General features: G+C 33.0%; 2 protein-coding genes across 7 annotated transcripts; both read right to left on the bottom strand.

Moving 5' to 3' along the window:
* Window positions 1–743: 743 nt before the first annotated feature.
* Window positions 744–19,491, bottom strand: LOC136825398 (uncharacterized MFS-type transporter YhjX-like). Of its 6 annotated transcripts, none has more exons than XM_067081710.1 (12): window positions 19,310–19,480; window positions 17,352–17,470; window positions 16,370–16,556; window positions 13,621–13,747; window positions 12,239–12,366; window positions 11,096–11,216; window positions 10,674–10,694; window positions 9,200–9,293; window positions 7,735–7,961; window positions 6,812–7,021; window positions 6,386–6,485; window positions 744–5,885 (listed from the first exon to the last, which is right to left on the bottom strand). In XM_067081710.1, exons 2-12 carry the CDS (start codon window positions 17,464–17,466, stop codon window positions 5,848–5,850), a joined length of 1,368 nt encoding a protein of 455 aa, XP_066937811.1. In that variant the 5' UTR covers window positions 17,467–17,470; window positions 19,310–19,480; the 3' UTR covers window positions 744–5,847. The 6 variants fall into 6 exon arrangements, with proteins under 6 accessions (XP_066937811.1, XP_066937813.1, XP_066937812.1 ...); XM_067081712.1 differs by having other exon boundaries at window positions 9,200–9,278; XM_067081711.1 differs by lacking the exon at window positions 19,310–19,480 and adding an exon at window positions 19,154–19,291.
* Window positions 19,492–20,091: 600 nt separating this feature from the next.
* Window positions 20,092–25,339, bottom strand: LOC136825179 (uncharacterized). Its single transcript, XM_067081205.1, has 8 exons — window positions 24,749–25,339; window positions 24,518–24,696; window positions 23,853–24,372; window positions 23,121–23,276; window positions 22,565–22,684; window positions 21,629–21,753; window positions 21,196–21,345; window positions 20,092–20,706 (listed from the first exon to the last, which is right to left on the bottom strand). The coding sequence occupies exons 1-8, from the start codon at window positions 25,278–25,280 to the stop codon at window positions 20,476–20,478; spliced, it is 2,013 nt and encodes a 670-aa protein (XP_066937306.1). The 5' UTR covers window positions 25,281–25,339; the 3' UTR covers window positions 20,092–20,475.
* Between the last annotated feature and the right edge of the window lie 606 nt (window positions 25,340–25,945).

Genomic DNA, 25,945 nt, shown 5'->3' with positions numbered 1-25,945 from the left:
CATTATTTTAAATCTAGAATTTCTAGAGCATTAAATTGAAGTATGCCATCCAAACTACTATTTCATAAAAAGCAATTTCCAAAGCATTTATTGTGTGCCATCTTTATTTTAGCATTCCTGAAAGCACTTTAAGTCATGTAGGCCTATTATGTTCTAAAGAGCTTGATTTTAAGCAATTTTTTTTATGCTATAACAATTAGAGATTCAGCATTTTGTTATATTAGCAGTTAAAATATGAGGGTTAGTTTTAATTCCTCCCGACTTCATTAGATATGGCTATTTTTTTTTTTTATTCAGCAAGGCTTCCAATTCTATTAAATTATATAAATATCGAGCACATGATTTTCTTCAGGTTCAGGTATTAAATTTAGATATTTTTCATCCTGGTTAGGCCCATGTGTAAGATTTGGTATCCAATGCATATATAATTAGAGTACTTTACAATAACATTTGGTATTGCAACCAATTGCCAATCATTTATTATCCATGATGACCTCTACGTAATCTCTATAATATCAGATGCTAATAGGTAGTGACTGTTGCCAAGGTAAAACTGACGTGTTACTATAACTAAATAATGGCGTTACAAGGCACACACTTGAGTGAGGTTAGGTCTAAGCTGCCTTTGGTAAGTTATTATAAATAGATTGGCTTTTCATTGTCTTACAGACATCGGCATTAAATACATTCACTGAATGTGCAATTGGTTTTGGAGTCGCTCCTTCCGGAAGTAATATACTGAATATATCACAGACTTTATTTATACTCTACATGTAAATCGCTGAAAGTTAAACTTTCTTCAAGTTTTTACATGCCATGCATAATAAAATCAACTTCAAGGTTAGCATAAAAATAACATGTACTGTGTACAAATATATAGAATATTCATCCATTTCAAAATAGTCACCAAACACAACAAGCTTACAAAGCTATTGCACTGCGATCGAAACGCTTCGACGATTCTACAACACCAAAATACATCTAGTACGTAAACAACATTTCAACTAACAGCCGACATGGAATAATGAGGAATCACATAGAGCCATATGGTAGCCACAATCAGGTTTCGTAAAATCTTATTCAATATTTGCTGAAAACTGTTCCGTCAGAATTTGTGAAACTGGGAACCGTGGAAGTTTTACTTCGCAATCCCTTAACCTTACAAGAATAAATGTTAAATATCTCTGCTAAATACAACAGTCTCAGGAAGACATCATTCACTGTATATTCTTTTGAACTTTGATCCCGTATGTAATGAAATGTTTACAATGGCAAAAATGCCCTTGCATTGTTTAATTCCAGTTGCATCAAAATTCATATATATTAGTGATAAACCAATTACCAACTTGAAATGCACAGTTACTTAAAACAGTATCGTACAAGACATAATTTACCTATAGAATTAAGACTTTCAACAAGGTATTCATCTATTACATTTTCCTTCAGCACAGTAATCCTTAAAATCCAAAATTAATGTATTGTATACGCAAAATTCATAAAAAGATGGAACGTTGCTAGAATGTCTGAGAATGAATAAAAGCTAAGCAAAAACATGTGGTTAAATTATGTGCACAAACAGCCTTGAGACCCGTTTGTGCTATGATACAAAATTCTATGGAAATAACTCCAATAAAGTGAAAAGTATATTATAAACTATAAATACATCCACATACAATTTATAAATCTATTTACATTACTGTACACAGAAAACACTTACAAGCACATATATAACTATCAATAAATACGTTTCAAAGGGATTTCAGTTCAAAAATGAGGTACAGTATTTTGGGGGTCTCATTAGGTAGCATTTGGAAATGAAATGTACATAGTCTGAGCAGTTATTCCTACGATGCATGAGCTGCTGAACTGTCAAAATAAACGATCTTTTTTATTTTTGACATTCAGTTACAAAACGAAAGCCATAAAAGTTGACTAAGCAGATTTCACAGAAGTTGATTAAAATACACAAAAACTTTTTCAGATAACACTGAGAGCCACCAAAGAAAAACTTATCTGGGGTCCCTTGAAAATTAGATCCCAAGAAATTCAAGATGAAACAAAATGTTCTTCCTTAATTTTAAAAAAATAAATCAATATAAATGAATAAAAATAAGCACCAACAATCCAAAATAATATCAAAGGACACAAGCCACACCACAACAATAATAAAAAGGACCCAATGCAAAAATAAAAACAGAGCATTAAAGTTAAAATAATGAGGAAACATTTGAGTTGGAGCAAAAAATATTACTCTGTTAAAAAATGTTTGCTTCCGTAAGTAACAACAGCAAAATAATTATTGCTGATGAATAGCACTGAAATACTGTATAGCAAATTTTGAAAGTAATCTGTATTTTGCCTAACATACAAACCTACAGTTTTTACATAGGCATTCAACTCACGTTCACAAGCTAAATAAATCCCTATGCAAAGTACGAAGGTTTGTATTTGTGTGGCAACAAATAAAGTTAATTTGGAGGGTAGTGTCATCCTGCTAAAACAATGAACTGAACTTACTAGGCAATACACTTTATTATAAAATCTTTACTCCTGGCCCTTAATACTAGCCAATATCAAATATACCAATACTGTACTGTACTGTATCTATCAGCCCACAGAGGACTCTATAAAAGCTGCTTCATTGTGAGTTTAAAAATAAATCACACCTCAAAGAATTTTGAAGAAGCATATGAGGATTAGCTGAGCAAACAAGTCTGTCACACTGATATATGTACGCAGTTGAGACAGGTTCAGTCATTAGACGAACCTACCAGTCTGGATGCAGTAACTAGCCCCAGTGAGATTCCACGGATAAATCAGCAAGTTCAAAATATCTAAAACCCACCTATTTCATCAAAACAATGGACTAAATTTCAAATATTGCAGGGCTTTGAAACAAAACTATTTATAATGTATAAATCACTACACAGTAGCCCAAAAACTATTTATAATGTATAAATCACTACACAGTAGCCCAATGTAAAATGTAAAGCACCAACAGGTCCATTAAAAATGTTTGAAATAAATAATAGCAAAGAACACAACACCACACCACAACAATAATAAAAAGGCCTAACGCAAAAATAAAAATATTACAGTTAAAATAATGAGGGAACATTTGAGTTGGAGCAAAAAATGTTACTTTGTTAAAATATGTTTGCTTCTGTAAGTGACCACAGCAAAATAATTGTTGCCGATGAATAATACTGAAATACTGTACTGCAAATTTTGAAAGTAATTTGTATTTTTCTAACACAAACCTAAAGTTCTTTACATAGGGATTCAACTCACATTCGCAAACTAAATCCCTATGTAAAGAACTAAGGTTTATATGTGTAGAAACACGAAGTTAATTTTAAAGGTGGTGTCATCCTGCTAAAAGAATGAACTGAACTTACTAGGCAATACACTTTATTATAAAATCTTTACTCCTGGCTCTTAATAGCAGCCAATATCAAATATACCAATACTGTACTGTACTGTGTCTATCAGCCCAACAGAGGACTCTATACATCAGCACGTTCAAAATATCTAAAGCCTCCTGGTATTCCATCAAAACAAGGGACTAAATTTCAAATGTTCCAAGGCTTTGAAACAAAATTATTCATGAGCCTTCTTTACTTTGAAACCCTAAAAAAAGTTCTTATGAACCCTTGTACAATGAACTTCATATTACTGGTTCTTGCTTTCAAGTACAGTAATGGCTAACAGTTCCTTTCTCCTTCATTCTATGCTAAGTGGCAGTAAACTAACTAAAGACTTTCTGGATCTTTTTGTGCTGGGAGTTCATATGAAATAACAGTTCTAAAGCTGTTTCAATCAGACAATAAATAATAATGCTGCACAACTTTTGAGACATGTTTGACACTGATAACAACAACAGGGCTTCAAGTATTTTTATCTGGAACAAGGAAATCTTACAAGTAATATTATGATACAGTCCTCTTATTACAAAAGCACCAAGAAAAAGTAGGAGAACAGTAATGTAGAAGGAAGATCTGTAGATATAAGATTACAGTTTGACAAGTTCTTAAGAACGAGATTCCCAAATAATACTTAAGATATACATATCTACAACTGAACGAGAAAATGCCTGAATAACATGATATAAACACAGTGTTAGTACAGTAACTAGAGTAGAAATTATTAAGTACCTACAATACTACACCACTGATTTAAAACTATTAACACTCACAGGTCTTGCCTAAATACATGAGGTACACAGCCGCAATCTCATTCAAACAAAAGTTATTTCCATTACAATATCATCATTAATGTTATGACATTAATAGGGGGTCTTATTAACTATTAAGTACTTAAGCAAGGAATACATATCCTTTCCTATGCTTTAACTGCAACCCAAAACTTGTCCTTACAAAATGAGACAAAGGTCAATGAAAATAAAAGGTTATGGATCAATGATCTGATTTCTACGTAACTGATAATGAAATCCATAATCTCCTACCACAAAGGAATGCCAAGTATGCAATTAAATTATATGTTGTTAAAATACATAAGTAGTTTGGAAGAGTGTTTTTGTATTGCAATCTACAAACTGTAATAATGTTTACTCTAGGAGGAAAGGCACAGAAAGGAATAACGGAGAGGATATGGAATAACTGTACACTATGTTCAAAGCACCAGTGAGATAAGCATTTAAAATTAACTTCCAACCTTAAAATACTACCAGACCACCACTCGACTGAGATTTCATCTCGAGAAACAATCATTCAAAATGATGTTTTACCTCTGAATACCGTAATTAAAAAACGATAATTCACAATGAGATTTCATCTCAAAAGTGTAATTAAGAAATAATAAAACAAAATGAGATTCCATCTCATCCTCTTTTGCAATACTGTACTACTAAGAAGGGTTACCCATACTTACTACCACTTAAGATCCCAGAATTTTTGCTTACATGTCAATATTTGAGCAGTAATAGTATAAATGATCTAAAAATTTTTATACCATTCAGATTCCATTAAAATATAGGATTAAAATGCTGTGTCAGCAGGCAATTTAAACTAGGTCTAAAATGCTTTTCATATTCTATATTCTCATTTCATATTCATATTCTCTTTTCATATTCATATTCTCCCTGATCTATACCTTAAAATTAGCCAACAGCCAACATACATAAAAATATTGTCATTATGTCAAAGGAGCTACCTAAAATACACAAAGTTTTTAATAAAATATATTGCAAGAAGGAAAAAATATGTACAGTATTATGCTCTTCGGTATCTTACCTGAATCGGTTACAACCTTCGTGACTCTCAACCTAATACACTACTGTTGATCATATTAATTTCTCTGATTATTATCAATCTACAGTTTTTTCAACAACTCATATGTTTTAAGGAAGTATTAAGTCACAAAAGAAAATATCTGGATTACTATAAAAAAAAATTTTTCATTTAGTAAAACAAAAATTTTAAGTTACACTTCTAGGGCAGCAAAGCATTTAAAGTTGCACTGAATGATGATGTATACACAGGAAGACTAACCCGAAATCAAGATGTTCAATCAATCTGCTACCAATATTTTTCAAAAATACTAACTGCAACACTCCTAAAACCTAAGTATATAACATCTCCTAATAGCTTAATTCATCATGTTTAATAATTATCTCCTCAATAAATATTTTTCTGTTCAAATAAACCCTCTTTGGAATGTTTAAAATAATTTTGGAATGTTTAAAATAATCACAGTAAGCCAGAGTGACAGGCCGCCGATGTTCACACAGTAAAAATTTACGACACATTACCATAAAAAACTGCTCCTGAGCTCGTTATTGTTGAATGATAAAAAGGATGAAAAAAAACACTGTTGCTGAAGAACAGTTCACAAACCTTCAGGCACAAAGAAAGTCATTCCAAAACCTGAGGGAGAGAGAGGCGTAACAAATTAAAGTGAATATTTATCATATGCAAAACTTAGTCACTGGTCCTGAATTTCAACTGCTGTGAGGCATCATTATCCAAAACATTCAACTTTACAAAGATCACATATTGGAAACATATCCTCCAAAGAAATTTTGTCCAAATCTTCTTCATCTTTATCTAATTTTTAAGTTTTTACTGAGTTGCAATTCTTTAAAAGATCTACTGTAATATCTTTACTAACAACAATTCCTTCATGACAGCCCTATGCAAGTTATTCTTAATTAATCTTAAAAAAGAGCAAGATTACGCTACTGTAATCAGAAACGTCAAGAACATCCCATAAAGGGCAGTCCACTAACAATTGCAAGTGATTGTCAAATTGCAAAGGATACAAAGTTACATGGTCTCACTCCCTTAACGTTGAAGGAAAATGACCAGCTTTCTTTTTCAATGTCATTGTTTCAAAAGTAGGAAATTAAAACACTTGAACTACTTACTCAATGACAGAATTGCTGCTATCGTAAAGAAGCAACCGTTGTAGCCAACAGCGAGTAACATAGTCTGGTTCACAGTTGCTATCAATGGCCCTGATATTGCCTTTTCAACAAACGAGATGTGATTTCATTAATAGTGAGGTGGTAGTACAGCAACATTAGTGCAGAATCTCATACTGCACTGAATAAGAAAAATTTTCATGAAAGTCCAAAACACAAAGATACAACAAATTCCTGAACAATATTTCCACATATAGTACATACACAAAGACATACATAATATATATGATTAAATAAATGAATTAACAAGCTGTACACCTTCGAAAATGCAAAGTATAAAACTAATTATCATAGTATAAATACTATTAATACCATGAATACAATAAAGGGCATCTATGGTGACGCATGAGAACCAACCGTTTAACCTACCTGACTAGTAAAAAGCAGACCATAATTTGCAGAATAGTGTTTAGCACCAAATGCCTTCTCAGTGACTGTTGGCATCAAGACAAACGTTCCAGAGAACGTGAAGAAAATGAGCCAGATCCAGCCAGTGAAGCCAACTTTTCCCATGTGCCTCGTTAATGGAAGAGTCGCAAACAAGAAGGCCAAGAGTACTGCCAGGATGCGCATTGATACCTGCAAACGAGATTATGGTATATATAAGAATTTTTCAACATTTGCTTAATATTTCTTTCGACAAAAGGTAGCTAAGATGGACAATGAAAAATTAGATCTGGTTTAGGGAAAACGGTACAAAACAATATTTGCAAATATCTCCCCTGAAGGAATAATATAACTGCAATGATCATTGGATTCACAACCTAAAGGTTGTAACTAAATCTTGAAACAAGGAAAAAAGTTCAAATAAGCGCAAAATGTAGCATAATATTTGCTTCTATATAAGGTAGGCTAATAGCATAAAACCAAATAAATGATGATAATGAAAAGGGTATACATTTTATATGGGATGCAACATCTTACTAAATTTCACAACAGACAACTAGCTATCAAAAAGAACATCACAAGAAAAATTCTAATACCAAAAAGATACTGAACTATTTGCACTGGTTTAATTAAATTTAATTGAACAGACTGTCTAGAATAGATACCTGGGCTTGACAGAATTTCAACCTGATTATTCTCTGCACTTCTAATTCTTACATTCTGTCTAATGAAATTTGACTGTAACTCACAAAATGTAACCTAGTATTTAAAAGTACTTTTACCTTGCTCAGCAAAATCACTGCATGAGTAAACAGAGAAATGAGTACACAAAGAAATTGCTGTAGGCTGGGATTACAGATGAAAACAGTGTGTATTTGGAAGTTGCTAAAAATACAAGAGTTTACCTTAAAAGAGGTCTTGTCCATCAATCGACCCCAAACGACTCGTCCGATACAATTGAATACTGCGGCAAAAGAGCCTATCTGGGCCAAGAAATGATCATCTCTGATGAAAGTCTGGCCAAAGCTCTTATACATGGCATTTATATAACCGATAGCAATTGTGTTAAAGAGGTAGGTCATCCAAAAGACATAAAATGTCTTGTGCCGTACGACTTCTTTTGGCCGTAATTCTGTAAAAATGTTTTGTCTTGAATTAGAACTTGACAATAAAATCTATATAACAAATGCATACACTAAACAAAAATATTTTTTTATATTATAACCTCCCAAAGTTATGCTTCCACACAGATTTAAAACATATCCTCCTAGCGTATAAGGCAAATGTTTATATTGACTCACTGGCCAATTTACACCAAGCTCAAATCTAGCCAAGAAGAATGAATAAAGAGTAAAGGAAAAAAAAAAATGACAGAGTGATAATTACATTAAAGCTATCTAATGGTATTCCAAGAATGGTACTTTACATGATCCAGTTTTTATCTACAGATATTGCATATTCTGTTCTATGAATATTTCAGATAAGAGAAGACGATATTCTTGGGCTTTTTCCAAATACCTGTTTCAAATAGGTTCAAGAGCCCTATTTGTTTCTGGTGATACAGATTGAAAGTACAAGGAAGAGGACTTTTATGTCCATATACAGGCAGTCCCCGGGTTACGACGGGTCTGGCTTACGACTTTCTGAGGTTATGACGCTTTTCAAATATATTCATCAGAAAGTATTTCCAAGGTTACGAAGCTTACGACACCCGATCCGACAGAAGAAATACGGCTACAGAACAGCAGAATAATCAAAATTTGGAGTATTTTTATATGAAAAACTCAATAAAAATGCAGTTTACATCGTTTTCAATACACCCAAAGCGTTAAAAGTAGGGTTTTCTTAGGATTTTTTTGATTTTCGGCTTGTGACGTGGCGTAGGAATGGAGCACCTGTCGTAAACTGGGGAGTGCCTGTATTTTGCTCTTAGGACACTATTTTCCACTAGTAACAAATTACTGCATCCTTTTCATTAATATAGAACAAACCTAAGATAAGGTACTAAGCAAGTGGAAATACCCCACCATTTCAATTTTCAAAGGCCCAACTAGTAAAAATAAACTAATGCAAACCAACAAAGTCCAAGGAAATAAATATTCCATATATTAAAAAACCCTTTTAACTTTTTGCCACTAGCTAATACTGTCTGAACCATGTGTGCCTCAGATTTAGAACTTACTTAACAAGAATTCATTTTGAAAAATTATAAAGTATCCAATTTTGGTTGGGTCGTTCCCTAACTAGCTGCTGAAGGTATGTCAAACAGCAAAAACCATACACACAAAATATTAATAATTAATTCCGAAGTGTTTCTACACATAAATGAGAAGAAGTGATTTTACTAAATCACCAGTGTTTAAAATGTACCTGTAAGATTGTGGGTAGGAGAAGACTCCACTGATGGGTTCTCACCTCCTTCATCAAAGGCCAGCAGGTTTTCAGCTTCCTGTAGATTAGGTTCCTAAAGAATAGTCTATGATAATATCTTGAAATGACATTCCAAATATATCTACTTTTAAAGTCTAAGTATTAACTGTGTAACAGGCTTTAAAGAACTTACAAAACTAAAAATAGAAAAAAATGTGTTTTATTCTAATTAAAAAAATGACCTAATTTCAAATAAGGCAGTTTAATCAGCTACAAACAGTCCCAGTTAATCAAGTTTTTGGATGTTTATTTCAATAAATGGTAAACTAGAAACAAATTCATAGGAAACACAAGCTACAAATGAAATTATAATAAGAAATATTAGACGTAACAAAACATATAATTGCAAAATTTTCATTGAAATCCTGCATCAAACAGACCCATCAGAAAGAATAGGGTACTGTCTATGTACTGGTCCTTTAAATAGGTAAATTCTGCACATATTATATGGTATATACATAAAACCTTCTGATTTTGAGCAGCAACCTCTGTAAATGATGTGAAAACAGCTGTCAAAAACACATACAGTATATTCTCTTCTAAGACAAGTCTAAGATTCTGAATCTGCAGAAAAGTTTGTAAATAGGGATACTATTGAAGACACCACAGGTATATAAAAAAAAAAAATTTTTTTTGAAACACAATGAATCAAATCCAAAACAAAACATATGAAACATGAGTTTTTGGAGAGTAAGAGGTACTGAAAGATACTATAGCAATCTTTTCATCATGTCATTTACAGAGACGAAAACTGATAGCATTGGCATCACAGCCAAAGCAACAAGAGCAATTAATTAAAAACACACTTTCTGAAGAATTCATTTACTAGCAGAAAGCAGAATGCAATTCTCAAAGAATCATGCTTTACATAAGCCTGTTATTTATTGACATCCTGGGTATCATTCAACATATAATGTGGACAAGAGAGTCTTCCCACTTTGAATAATCTAGCCTTTTTAAATCTGGGAATTTTTTGCTGCTCCTAAGGTACCCATTGCTTTGCAAGACAGTATATATATGAACTAGAAGGCACTCAATAAAACCTCATTTGCACTAATTCTTGTCAGTTCAAAGAACAGATCATGAATAAATGCAGGACTTCCTTACATGAATGATCAAGTTATTGCAGTATCAAAAACGCTTGACAAGTTAGCAGGTTGTTGATAAACTGCTTTATGTATTACAAACATTGCAAAGGATCACTAAAAGTTAATGGCAGAAGATGTAATCATGAAATACGGAAGTACAAAAATAGTGCCACAGCTTGGCAACATTATGTTTAAAAACTTCATCGAACGCAAGAGATAATTCCTATGAAATTATTTTCACTGGAAATATCCTTTGTAGGTATTTTTAACCATGCATGGAACAACAGTGATGTCACACAGAAAAGACAATCTCAAAATATGCTTACATGACTGAGGATTCCGGCCCACTATCAAAAACATAATATAATATTAGAAATCTTGCTTGACAAAATAAGAGATAAGAGGACCACTGAACGATCCTCAAGTTTCAGTACAATTATTCGCCATAATTTTCTCAACATCAATATAACAGTGAAATTATTCATCATATTATTCTCATAATGGAGTTAATAAGTAAATCAGATAAAGTAATGTACTGAATTCTTAAAACTTGTTTATTAACTCTTTAATTCAATTTGAAATGCTTTCTTTATGCATTGCATCTATCTCATAAACACTGAAACCAAATACCTAACAAATGATTGTTGTATAAACACACTGTATTTAAGCTTTTATGCAGCAAGCTGATAGCAAAACTAAATACTGCATCTAACTAGTTATAAATTTAAACATTTGAAAACATACATACCCGGTCCTCAACAGGCTTGCTTAACAATATGCACCCTGTGTATTGCATAATGATAAAGATGCACCCAAGAACAATGAACAGGCTGGGAACTTTATTTAGAATTGAATCTTCTACGAAAAACCTGAAAGGGATGAATGACTATATCTGAACAAATGACATCTTACAAACACATACAAAGCGGTAATTAAACCATACATCAGTCCTTTAATCAAAGGCAAAGTACTAGTAATGTTTCTTCTCATTTCTTATCTGAGATCTTAATCAAAGAAAATATGTAGTAATGTTTCTCATTATTCATCTAGGATCTGAATCAAAGAAAATAGTAGTGTTTCTTACTTCTTTTCCAAGATCTTAAAGAAAATAATAGTAGTAATGATTCTTGTTTCTTATAAGAGACCTTCACCACAGAAAATAATAGTAATGTTTCTTATTTCTTATGCAACATCTTAACCAAAGAAAATAGCGGTAATGATTCTTATTTCTTATCTGAGATCTTAATCCGAGGAAATAGTAGTAACAGTTCTTGTTTCTTATATGAAATCTTAATCAAGAAAATACAGTAGTAGTAATGTTTCTTATTTCTTATCTGAGGTCTTAATCAAAGAAAATAGTAGTAATGATTCTTATTTCTTATCTGAGATCTTGACCAAAGAAAATAGTAGTAATGTTTCTTATTTCTTATCTGAGATCTTAATCAAAGAAAATAGTGGTAATGATTCCTGTTTCTTTTATGAGACCTTAATCAAAGAAAATAGTAATAATGATTCTTGTTTCTTATATGAGATCTTAATCAAAGAAAATAGTAGTAATGTTTCTCATTATTTATCTCAGATTAATCAAAGAAAATACCAAACATAATATTTTGGTAACTATGTTTTCATTCATCAGCAAATTTCTCCTGGGAAATTAAAGTTTCTGTTTTCATGTTTCAAAACATCAAAGAAGAAAAATACTTTATAAAAGACAGTCTAAAAACTATAACTTAAGAGTAACCACATGAAAATACTGACAAATGCTTGTATTAGGGCTGTAACCCACAAAAGTTCAGGAATATAATGAGTACATCTTTAAGGTACCTAAAACCTTAAGGAAAGAATAAATAAGAAATAAAACCTTACTATATATGCCTCTAATTTCACATACCCATTAGATTGTGGAGGTAAATTCTCAGGGTTAAGGTAAAAGGTCTGGAACGTAGTAGAGCCTAAGGAACCAAGTCCAAATCCTCCTACAATTAGACCATTGATCAACCCTTTGCGATGTGGGTACCACTGTCGATAGAAATTCATTATTTATTAACAATATCTGAAAATTAACAATAGTTCTTATTTTTATTATGTAGTTTAACCACACCACTGATGAAAATGTGTAACTTTAACCAGTATGAAGTACTTTTGATCTAGGTTTCAAAAATCACATAAAATTGTACATATTTTACCATATTTTTAGTAATAAACTACAGTATCCTCATTTGTCTTTTTCCTTCCTATCGCAGAAATGCATTTACAACTTTACAATTATTTTACCATTTGTTTTTAGAAAACTATCTTAATTTTTTCTTTCTATCACAAATATTTTACCATTTTTCAGTAATGTCTCCTAAATACAATTACCATCTGTTGTACTCACTAGCTATGTTTTGGGTACTGAACATCAACTCATGAAGCCCGTGCTATCCCAACAAACAAACTTTAACTCAACTCACTATAACTTATTGTTCAAGGACACTATTATAGCTTTACCTACAGCAATTACTGTTAAAACTGTATCGTTATTATTATCATTATTACTTTCTATTCCCATACTAATGTTGCAGACTCTACTACATAATTTCACTGAATTTTGTTTACAACAATTACAGTACATGCCTCTGTCCTTACTGTTTACCCTTGTCCAGATAATTTATAAGACTGTTAAATTTTAAACCACTATGACTTGGCAAATCAAAATTCACGCCACTCAAGGCATTTTTTGCTATTTCTCGCATACAGCATTTGATGACCTAAGAGTCCCCATTGCTATACCAGTGGGACTGCTTAACTATTGGAAATCTACTTTTCTAGAATAGAAAAAAATACTGGAAGATACTTTTTATCTAACATATATGAATAAATTATTTCAAATTTGCTAACAAAAAGTTTTGTATATTTCATTTGAGATAATTAAGTGGGAAGTACAAATACTATTATTATTACACCATCCTTCTAAATGGAAGAGTGAAAATCTAAATTCCAGTAAATAAGCTGGTTGAATGCCATACAGCACTATGTGATCTGGTTAAACCACTTCATAATAATAATCATAGTTTTTCTTGTAATTTCCTAAGCACCTACAATTGCCCAACAATTTTAAGCATATATATACAGTACTTCTTTAAAACTGTACACTACACTAAGGCAACAGAATTACTGTTGCCTTTTACAATCCCAACACTTAAACAAAGTTACTTAGACTCTGGGAAACAAAATACTGTACCCACACTCACTGGTACCAAACAAATACTGTACAGGGGCAAGAAGCTTTACCTTCATACCACAAGCAAGGGGTGTAACATACGACAAGGATATGCCAACTCCAGACAACAAGCCATACGTTAGGATGACGGCAAATAGCGACATTTCTATTGTATAATGCGTCAACATTATACCAGCACTGAAAGTAAGAGCAAAGCATTGCATAAATTCAACCCAGCATTAATTCATGATTAATATCATCAAACTGTAACATTATACCACCAAAACTTGGAATCTAAGTACAGTACTTACTTGTAAATTTCCTAACACTTTATGTATAAGCCTACTCGATTTTCAACTGAGTATATCAGTATCTTATGCAGAACAGTAGAGTTAGCTTATGTTTTCAGTGAGCTACAAAACATTGTTGGAAAATGATAGCAGAGTGAATAGTTTCTTTACCTTAAAAACACAAACAATGTATTCGAATATCTTAACATTAAACAGCATGCGATATTGCTGTAAAAACGTCTAACTCTTTAAAAAATTATTTCAATAAGCTTTTACTTGAGCAAAATAACACCTTGAAAATTCAAAATTGTTTAATAGCCTATATTCAGTATTCTTACCAAAGGAAAAGCATCCCAGAAGAAGCACAAATTGTAGGACTCTGAAGATTCTTTGTTTTCTGGACTCACATGTGCATACAATATATGCATCACATGGCTTTTCTGGATTCACATGTGCATACAATATATACATCACATGGCTTTAAACAAAACATAACCTTAGTAAAACATACACCACATGGCTTTAAACAAAATCAGAACCTCGGTAAAAAATACTTAACACTCGGTTTTCCTCCCTCAAGTTTCAATTTTATAAATGACCAACTTTTACTTTACTTATTGCGATGATGGAAAGTAACATGAAATATAAACATTTTTTCATTCATAACACAGTCTGAATTTGTACTCTATGTGTCAGGTGTCGGCAGCTCAAGAAAACTAGAAAAGTAATGAATGAGACTGATCCCTGAAATATGTCTGTTAGGATGTGTCATGTTTGGATAACGTACAGCTACACCTTTAATTACTATTGTCATATCGAAGTGTTTACCTTCGCTAAATCAATCCCATAAAAAGTGTGTTCTCAACTTAAGGGACTTGTTGATTTTCACAGCTGCCATAAGGCTCCATTATAAAATAGGCGAGTATTGCAACCTTTTGACTGAAGGGATTTGCTTCAAATTTTTACCACTTATTAAACAACTAATACTGAAAATACTTGCAAAGATAAATAAAAAAAAACTGACCTGTAAGTTTATAAATTTTGCAGTTGCAAAAAAAACTGATGACAGTTTTCATACATATATGAATGTATAAGTTTTGAGAAAACAGCAAATTTTTTTTTTTTTATTTTGTAACAGCTATGAAACTTTGATAGGTAGAAAGCTGGCTTTTGCAGTGAAAGTATTTCTTCATTTAACAAACATCCCCTGAAATTTACAAAATAATCGGATGACAAGAAATGTTTTCCCTGCTTGGTTTCCTCTTGGATGGTTGACATTCGTGACATATGTATCTCCGATTGAGACTTGCCTTTTGTTCCAATTTCTTTTATCCTTTCAATTCTCATAGTGCATATAATTTTATATATTTCTCTTATAAGGCATCTCTTCTTTGCTCCTATTATGACAAAAAAATTGTACTCATAAATGTACTATAAAGCAGGGCATGGCATGACTCACAAAGTACACTATGGCACTATGTGATGCGCCCTAGAGAAATGTTGCCATATACTGTACTTACATATTTTTTTATTCATTAATAGACACCCTGTATGTATAGATATCCTGAGGAAATAAAACGTAACATTCACTCTATTTTTGTCAATTGTCGAACAAAATAAATTGATTTGTAAATGATTTCACTTATGAAAACAAATTTTATATAACTGGATGGCGATGGGGAAGACTGTTATTCATTTGCATATGTCTATACTGTATATTTGTACATAGCATGCTGATTTACATATTGTGGTCATTTTACTGTAGAAATAAGTCAAGAAATATAAAAATATGTCAAGAAATACAAAACTGACAGTAAGTCAAGAAATATAAAAACATGTCAAGAAATACAAAACTGACAGTAAGTCAAGAAATATAAAAACATGTCAAGAAATACAAAACTGTAAAAATAAGTCAAGAAATATAAAAACATGTCAAGAAATACAAAACTGTAAAAATAAGTCAAGAAATATAAAAACATGTCAAGAAATACAAAACTGTAAATATAAATCAAGAAATATAAAAACATGTCATGAAATACAAAACTGCAAAAATAAGTCAAGAAATATAAAAACATGTCAAGATGTCAAGAAATACAAAACTGTAAAAATAAGTCAAGAAATACAAAATATTATAAGTAGATTGTTTTGCACGGTAAGTGTGGTGCCACTTTGACGAGTGTCGAGAGGAATGGGAAATTTGGGCGAGTTGCTCTGATCTTGTTTTTCTTGACGCTATTGTCAGACAAAACGGAGATATTTTAGTGGGTAACGCAAATATATCGATTATTTTGAACTAAACAAGATTTCAGCATTTTTTACAAGTATTGTGACAATTTGTCGTTCACAGGGTGATAAAAGCGATGAAAAAATGTTCAATAAACCCACATCAATAGACTTCAGGATATATTTAATGAGACCAAAAACAGTCCAAAACTGTCAATTACTCAATTCTGATCATTCCTTAAAATTCGAAGATGGGAGTGCCTTAACCTTACAATTATTTAGCAGGAAATCAAAATGAGAAACTTACCTCAGCAGAGAACAACCTATAAAACATGTTATTCTCGGTCCAATACAGCTTTCTAGCAGGCCACCAAATACCATGAAAAATCCTTGAGCAGTAGTGGTAATGCTATTCACCCAAATAAAGTTGGTATAGTTCACTGATGAATCTACTCGCTGATTCATATATGACACCATGTAAGTCATCATGTTGCCTGAAAAGTAAAAAGTGGCATTTCTTAACATCAAAATGGGTTGGAACAGTGTTTCAAAATGTAATTTCCTACTCTGGATTTTCATAACAGGGAAAAAGACTAAGTACATATTCAATGGATGTAATTTAATAAACACTTAAATGACAACAGATCAACAAGTGAATTCAAATTAAATCCAGCAATATTCCTTATAAACCTCAAGTTCATATAATTTTTGCCATTCAAGAAATTAATAATTTACTTAAAATACTGTATATACTTTCTTAAAAGCTATGACACTCTTTCTTGAATCTAATGCCATGCTGATATTTAATAAAGAAAGAAGTAATGCAGAGACCAATGCTAATTATCCTGTGAAGTAAATAGTAGGTCATAATATGCAAAAACGATAATTAATGCATTGTGCAAATACTGTACTCAACATAAAACTGACTGCAAGTTGCACTGAAAATGCACTGTATTACTGGGGTGCCCATGACATAAAACATATAAAAAGAGATACCATTATCATTCAAAAAGGTAACCTTATACTGTATTCTGTAAAAAAAAAAAGCCTGATAACAAAAAGCAATCAGTCATTACTAAATAAAATTAAACAGAATATACTGTAATATAAATGAAATAACGCAACAAAGATTACCATACAGCACTTAACATTTTGGAAGTCAGGTGGGGTTGTGAAGGAATTTCTCTGCCCTCTGACAATGTCATTCTAAGACAGTTTTAGTAAATTAGAATGCCTTCTTGTTTTAGCTACAAGAGAGACTTGAAACCACCAACCATAAGCTAACTTACCAAAACTATACAAATTGCCAAGAGTAAGGTGAATCAAAATGCCACCTACAACCGCTGCTCTCCCCTTCATTTTTTGTAAGGTAACCTTGTGAATCATCCTCAAATGTAATTTCATTTATCTGTGGGGAAAAAATGAAAAATACTGTTTTAGTTCTGTATTACTGTACAGGTAATCTATCTGAACTTCATTTCTTGACTTTCAGTAAAGAGTTCTGGTATGCCAAAAAAAGGCTTTAATTTCATTATTAATGTCTTATAGTCTGAATTTTAAGAAAACTTAATGTCTGGTCCTACATTAAAGCAGATTAGAATCTCACTACTGTGTTCTTCAGAACACACAATAGTGTATTCTGATTTATCATCCTCAACTAAGCTACTTTCATCTCACAGACAAGCATTCCTTCATACAGTTGCAGAAATGCACCACTCAGCTGCAAATATTATCTTAAAAACAAACTCATTATTTTGGATCAGATTAACAAGCCTTGTGCTGGTGCTCAATCTTGCTCCTACAGTAGCCTTTTCAAAGCAAGGCATCTCAACTACAGGTCATACAAGTACCCTGTCCTGAAGGAAATTGATGTACTATGACACACCCACATTTACACAATTAACAGGTACAGTGGGACAAGTCCCACAGTAGGGTAGGTTAAAAATTTGATGCCCTACGATAAGTAAACCCAATAGACGGGTAAAATGAACTCAATATTAGGTTAGGTTAAGTTACAAAGTAGGCAAATGATGAGCATTCAGAAAATATATGGTTCATACATTTGGAAAAAAAAATCAAATAGCTTCAGGTTAGGTTAGGCTACCATTTGGATATCTGTTGTCGTCAAAATATTTATTATACTTCGATTTTGAAGTCATCTGAGGCCATAGGCCTGCAACATTTACACCAATTTAACCTACAGCTGATGTCAGTAAGGTAAGTTCAAAATGGCCTTTCTGCTTATGTTGCTCTGCCCTAAACAGAAACTAAGCCTCATAAAGCAAGTCCCACATAGCTTTATCTAAGCAATGGCAAGTGTTCCTCATTGGTCTGGTTGGTAGCATTCTCGGCTATCACTCTGCTGGGCAAATGATTCGATTCAGAAAACCGGCCAATGAAGAAAGAAATTTATTTTGGTGATAGAAAATTCGTTATAATAGCTTCAGGATTCCGCAAGGCTGTAGGTCCGATATCTGCCGGCAACCAACTGGTTCTTAGCCACGATCAAATAAATCTAATCCATAGAGCCAGCCTTAGGAGAGCTGTTAATCAGCTCAGCGGTCTGGTTAAAAGGAAGGTAATATATTTCTGCTTATGGACATTATTTGCTTTCAACATAAAACTAAGTTTTTCTGTTGTATTAATGCAAGATTTACATGATTTTGAGGTTTATTTCCATCGCAAATGAATACTTATTGGCAATGATATTGATACAAAATTTTTCGCCAGCACTTGCTGGGCCCCGTTCTCCCACGGCAAAACTGAATCAGTAAATTTATTTCTATTGATAGAAATTCATTTCTCATTTATAAATGGTTTTTATTCGCAATACAGTATATCATTTGCCGAAGGCAATAACTGGTTCATTTAGCCACGGAAATAAACTCAAAATCATTCAAATCCATCATAATACAACAGAAAAACGTTATTTCAGTTGAAAGTCAATTAATGTCCATAAGTGAAATAATACCCGAAGGTATACTCAAGCAATGGCAATCATTCCGCCAAGCGATTAGTCCAATAGGTATAGCCTAGCTTAGTCCTCACAGATCATAAAAGTCTTATAAATAACTATTCAACATTCTCTTACCAATATCCAGCGATATATTACAATCTTAACCCGCCATTTATCGACAAACTCCCATAACAATCACAAACAATCTCGATCCTCGAGAACACTAACAGATGGAAGACCAGATTCGGTTAGCCTTGAGAGATTTAACTCAAGTCACCTTGGAAGACTTACTCAAATCTCTCGCTCGAGGTCCCATTAAAGTGTCGTTAACTGTATTTTCCCGTAACCTCGCTCCATCTATGTCGTATTTAACTTCCGTGGGACATTTAGTCAGTTAATGACAATATCTACGGGAATGTCGGGGAAAATATGTTTAGTTCTGTCAACCTCGGAAGTGTTGCCAGATTGACGGGGATAGAAATTGTCTTGGAAAGTAGTAACAGTTCGTATATAACTATTTATACACCAATTCAAATAAATTTTAAACAATAATAGTAATAAGATCTCTTAATATCATATTTAAATTTACTTTCTTTGATTAAAAGGCGAAGTTTAAGCACTAGAATCAGTTTCTACTTTGCCTGGTAACAGTGATACACGTAAACAAAACTTCCTCTTGAAAAACATTTGTAATAAAAATGGACGTTTAAGAGATTAGTGATTTATTCATTTAGTGAAACTCACTGTCCCTCATTATGCAAATAAATGAACTAACAGTTTAAAGTATTGAAATGGTATTTTGTAATAGATATTGGGCAAAATCAAGATTTTGATCAGTATTCCTCCAAGGTCATTGTGTGCAAAGAAATGAAAATCACACACCTTCCATAATACTATTTTCATCTCTGGTGATGCTTTATAAAAATATGATGAACAATTAAGAATTTGCATTTTACCAGTTTCTTAACAACCTTCAGGTAAGATGAATATACATACATCTTTAATTTTTACTCAGGGAAGTGAATATCTGAAAAAAGAATTTACAAATTCATGAAAATAAAATTTCTGTGATGTTAAATCATTACTTTATTATAAAAATATACAAAAAATTCTAAAATAACAATACTACAGTATATACAAATTGGTCTACTAAACTTTACATCTTCAGACTTGCTATATTTACATCAACAATAAACACTACTCTCAAGAGATGTGCACTACATGATTTAGTTTAACTATGATATTTAATCAAACGTTGACTAAAACCTCTGTAAATATAATATCCTTCATTTTGAGATACTGTACTTATCATCAGTACATAGAGGACCACCTGAATAATATAACTGGCCTTGTAAGTAACACGAGAGTGGAGTGAGAGGCAGATGTCATACATACTGATATATAAAAATGCAACTCACACCTCATAAAGAAAACAGTTTTTAAATTTTTACCAATAGTTACTGATCTATACATCTTGACCCATCATATCTTACTTTATTTTTAGTGGTATTTAACTTAAGAGCAGAGAGTGTTTTATTGAAGAAAGCTGGAATCTTAGCTTGTATAACAACATTCCTCCCTTTGACAATTTCTGGAACGAGTATGCATCGACTGTGGAGGTAGGTGGGGAGGCTTCTCACTTTGCTCTGCTCGAGCTTGAGTCGGTGTAGCATATCTCCTGGAAGTTTCTGCAAGACACATGAAGAGCTTGGTAATAACTATAAAATTACATCACTGTACATATAATTAAATAACAAACTTGAATATAACACAAAATACATTACAGCACTTTCAAAAGAGGAATGAACTTCGAAAATAGTAGCTGTGGCACATACTCAAGTTCTGTACGTAGAAAATTCTTTTGACATTAGCATTTTTATGCAATGATATCATATACTCAACTATACTTTACAAATAGCCTCTCTAGCCTTTTATTAACAAGAAAAATTTGAAAATAATTTTGGGATGAACAAACAGCCATGAGGTGTTACTGTCATTAGAATTATTGCATAGCTTACCCTGAAAACTGTGTTAAGGCTTGCCCTAGTGAAATGATGAAAGGACTCTGGTAAACCCCTTAAACAAAAAAAAACTTAAAACACCTAGAGAAGTCTGTATCACATCTTTATAAGTTATTATTCGTATGGTGAATTTACCAATACAGAAATGGGCCTTACCTGAGGGACCAGCTTCTTCAAGTTTGAGTATTTATGATCTCCAAGGACAGGACAGGACAGACCAAAGCCAAGATGCACACGAATTTGATGCTTTACTCCTGTTATGGGCTTCACTTCTACCCAGGCAGAGTTCACATTTTTACCAAGTACCTGAAATATCAATTTCCTAGGTCTTTAAAGCATGTTTTTCCATCCATATGGATTAGGATACTTGTAAATTACTTTCTAACCCCAATGCAGAAAGACTATGCCAACCAGATGAAAAACCAAGTATTACACATATAAACTGATAAACAAAATGCATATGAGTATAAATACAGTAAAGGCTACGCCAGCCAGATGAAAAACCAATTATTGCACACTATACTCTGATAAGCAAGATGCATATGAATATAAATACTGTACAGAAAAAACAAAGCAGACGAAAACTCACGCGATATTCAGTTATAGCTCGATGGCATTTGTCTGTGGATCCACGGAAACCAGCTACATCTGGTCTCAAAACCATTCGATACTTCTTATTTATTGATCCTTCTGCTATAGGTATATCGATAGTTCCTGAAGAGTGGTAACAAATCAGTATTGGGATTTCACAATGAATATGTTACAACTGGTTAATGTATTCTTGTAAGGGGAAACTGTGTAACTATTGGCTATCTAATATACTCATGACTTTATGTTGTAGGCTTCATGGCTTATGGTATCTTGGTAGCCTAGGTTTGACAGCATTTGCTTACAATAACACCTGGATGCCTTATGAAAATGAAGCAATTCAATATATTTCCCAAATATTCAAAAATTTTTTATCTGCAGTTTTTTGCTTATATATACAAAAGGCTTAAACAAAAAGGTTTTATAATTGGTAAGATTTAATTTTATCAAGTTTTTCAGCTATCTAAACATATGGCTCATGGGAAAAGCTAAGAGGTACTTCTTTTGATATCATCCCATGCCTTAAGGTATGAAGAAGTACTTGTTGTAAGGAAATATTTTAATAAAAGGCTACAGCAATAATAAGCAATTTAGTACACTGTCATTCACCTTAAATTGGTGAATGTCTGAGGGCAGAGCAGGCTAGCCCACAAAACTCAGTTTCCAATAGCAAGTAAGGCAATCAAGATAACCACTTCATGAATCAGAGTACTGAAGTGACATTTATTAGCATAGTATTTATATCTTAAAATATGGTATCAAACAATTGTTTACACTACAAGGTTTTAACTAATGAAATTAGTGATGTGCTCAGACAACCACGTTATAAATGCTGTAACACAAATCAATATCAAAAAGGCTAATAACATTCCATTAACACAACTCACAATAAATGCATGATTAAAATCAATGTAAAATTAATTCATGATTTACATACCATATAAAGGACTTGGAATTCCCTTGGTAATCGCCCAGTATGTTTTCTTGATTTTTTGTTCTTTGAACATATCTTTCAGAGAGGAGGCCATGGATGGAGTGCGAGCCAAGATCAATACACCTGTAAATATTCGAGAACAATAAAAAACAATGAATGTACATAAACACTCATCAAAAAACAGATTCATCAAATGATGAAGGACAAAGTAAACACTTTAATTTTTTCCTTCTAGAATTGAAAACAAATTAATTACATTTCAAAGTCCATATATATTGGTTTCTTTAATGAAAATTTAAAACTGATATACAATAGAGTAAATTTTAATATATACAGTATAAAACATATTTTAGCAACACATTAATGTAATTATAACAAGACCTAAGCACAGATTATCTTATTACAAAATTTATCAAGACCCAAACAACAGAATAAGTGTGTTAATAACATCCATAAATAAATACATAAAACCACAAAAACTGTGATACAAGGAAAACTGAAACTTTATTTAATACAGTAGGGTTTCGTTCTTCAATGAGAGCAAAGAAATATGCATTACCTGTTGTTTTGGCATCTAGCCTATGAACCATATGAAGCTCCTCAGCATTTAAATGTCCTGCAAGCTCAGGTAAATAATGCTCCAGTGTGTGGTGTGCACTTGATGTCCCCTCATGCATAGTTACTCCGTACGGCTTGTATAACCCAACAATGTCATCTGAAAAGGAATGAAATCTTGATACCACAGATAATTCTGAGATACAAAGTTCTGAGACTGAAAAATATACCAGGCTGGTCTTGATTGCATAAATATATCAAGGTGAAGAGTATTGATGAAGCTGAAATTTAGACAAAAGTACAGGAACTCAATTGTCCGACATGTAACATAAACCCAATGTAAAAATATTGAATGATGAAGATGATCTTAATACTTTATAAGCATGATATGCTATAGCACTTAACCCATGCATAATACACCCTAATAATACATTAGGTTGTATATAACTAAACTTATTAGAATTCACTGAACTTAAAACTAGCTATATGAATTGTAGTTTATTTCTATATTCTTAGATTTCCCAAAATATCTTAAGAGTAATGTACTTTAACTTCTCTCAACATGCTCTATACTGATAAGATTTGATTTACATATGTCAAAATATGCTGAAGAACCTTTGCGATTTACCAAAACTTCTAAACTTCTATTGTATGGAATGAAAGACAGAAAACCAAAAACTGGGAGCAGAAGTACTGTAATAATACAAGTGAGAACCCTGCCCATTAAGTTACCTACTTGCATCATAAATAATGCTGCTCTTCAACAAAGACAACATTTCCATCCGCGTACAAGAATGTACCGTTTTCTCGTTGACTAAACTTAGAATTTTTTCATAGCCTTTAGACGTCGGCGATTCACTCTCGCTGAATCCAAATTTGCTGTCGTGGATCTCTCTTCTTTTCTTGATTACGAAATCGTAGGCTGTTGTCGGGGGAGGCTCTTTCGTGGGTTGACTCTCTTGCTTTTTTGTTTTCTGGGGATGTAATTTTAGGGGTGACTCTGTTTCACTATCCAAACCAAGATAACTTAGAGCCATATTCGAAGTATTCTGCTGACGAGTTAAATTCAATTGTGCTTTTACGTCATCTTCCTTGTGGGCTTTTGATGACTCTAAATTGGACATATCAGAGAATGCATTTTCCAATTCTTCCTTAATTTCAGAGAATTCAATGGAAGGTCTGCGGTTTTCTTTGATTGCATCCAACGACGGCTTGAAGTAAGTTTCATCGATGAAATTTAAATTGCTTCGTGGAGCCTAAATCCTGAGCAACAGGTATTGGACCACGATATCCATCTCTCTTTATAGTATCAAAATTAGCATTCCCATCATTAACATTAGCCTCTCTCTGTAAGATTCCATTGCCAAAAAACTGCTCATCAATAAATCCTGTATCACGCACTGGCCTATCAGGAATCTCCTTCCTCTTGTGGGAATTGTCATCGTGCTCTGTTTGAGGCCTCAGAACATTAATTGATTCTACTGCCTTAGGCTTGGGGCTGCTAGGAACGTCATCAGGACCCCCAAAAAGCTCGTCGAAGACTCTTTCGCTTTCGGTCAAAGAGGTTTTCTCAGTTGGCGCTGCCGAAGTTTCAAGGTTCTGCTTAACGGCCGAGTCCTGCGGCATGGGGTCAACAGCCAGATCTTGCCGGAACTGTAGGGCTATTATGAATTTCACCAGGTGTAGGAACATCAATATCTCCATTCATAGTCTCTTTTTCGAATATAGCCGTCCTATCAGGCCCATCCAGGGTATCGAACTGACCGTGCACCCTGGGGACGTTGTCGTCATCGAACCGAATCATCCCGAAGTTGGTGGTGTGGACCTTCTCCTGGGGCGTCTCGCCTTTCATATCCTCCAACAAACTCACGTACTTTAAAATCACGGGATCGACGCTGTCGATCGATCTGGTGTCTTTAAATGGAGATGATTTAGGGGGAGGCATTTTAGCGGACACCGGGGGGACCTGTCCCTCTTCCCCTGTGGTAAGGGGAGGTCCAAGGTGCGACACTCCATCTTCCACCAATATATTCCTTCTTCTCTCACTAACTGCAATGCCTCTCGGCGAACGGTTGATTCTGCAGACGCTAAAATGTCGATATAAATTGCTTGTTATCACAAGACACTGCTTATTTAAGACATTAAACCGTATTGAGGCAGCCATGCTGGCCTTACGTCTGTATGTTTGTTTTGGTTCCGGTGGGGATCACATCTGTGTTTCAATGGCTGGCGAGTGTCACCGTGGGATTGCCATCTTGCCACTCCCACAATATTCAACAACAATGTTTCTTTAGACAATGTTCACTTCATCGTTTTATCTCTCTCTCTCTTTTTAATACATAATGATATAAAACCGCATTACTTTCTAACATTGTACTCTGCAAGACATTGACCATATGCCTGTTTCAGCAATCAAGCCGTATTCAGCACTCAAAATCAACATGCTTCGTATTTTGAATTCACACACATACACAAATGTTATATATATATATATATATATATATATATATATTATATATATTTATAATTTATATATATATATATATATAATATATATATATATATATATATATATATATATATATATATATATATATATATATATATATATTCATATTCTACGTTTCAATGTCGGCAAGTTTTGTTTGGCAGAAAACGGTTTCATATAATTTTTGCTTCATTCACTACGCACTGATTCTAGCTCTGCTTATGTTTCCATGAGTCCTCATTTCTAGGAGCACATATTCAATTCTTTCTGTATCTTTTCTCTGTAATCCGTACCCCGCTTTCTCCCTACGAATAAAATTATCTTAGGTACTTGTGCCTTTC

This window comes from Macrobrachium rosenbergii, chromosome 37 (assembly GCF_040412425.1).
Source record: "Macrobrachium rosenbergii isolate ZJJX-2024 chromosome 37, ASM4041242v1, whole genome shotgun sequence".
NCBI lineage: Eukaryota > Metazoa > Arthropoda > Malacostraca > Decapoda > Palaemonidae > Macrobrachium > Macrobrachium rosenbergii.
This window is presented reverse-complemented; position numbering and strand designations above follow the sequence as displayed.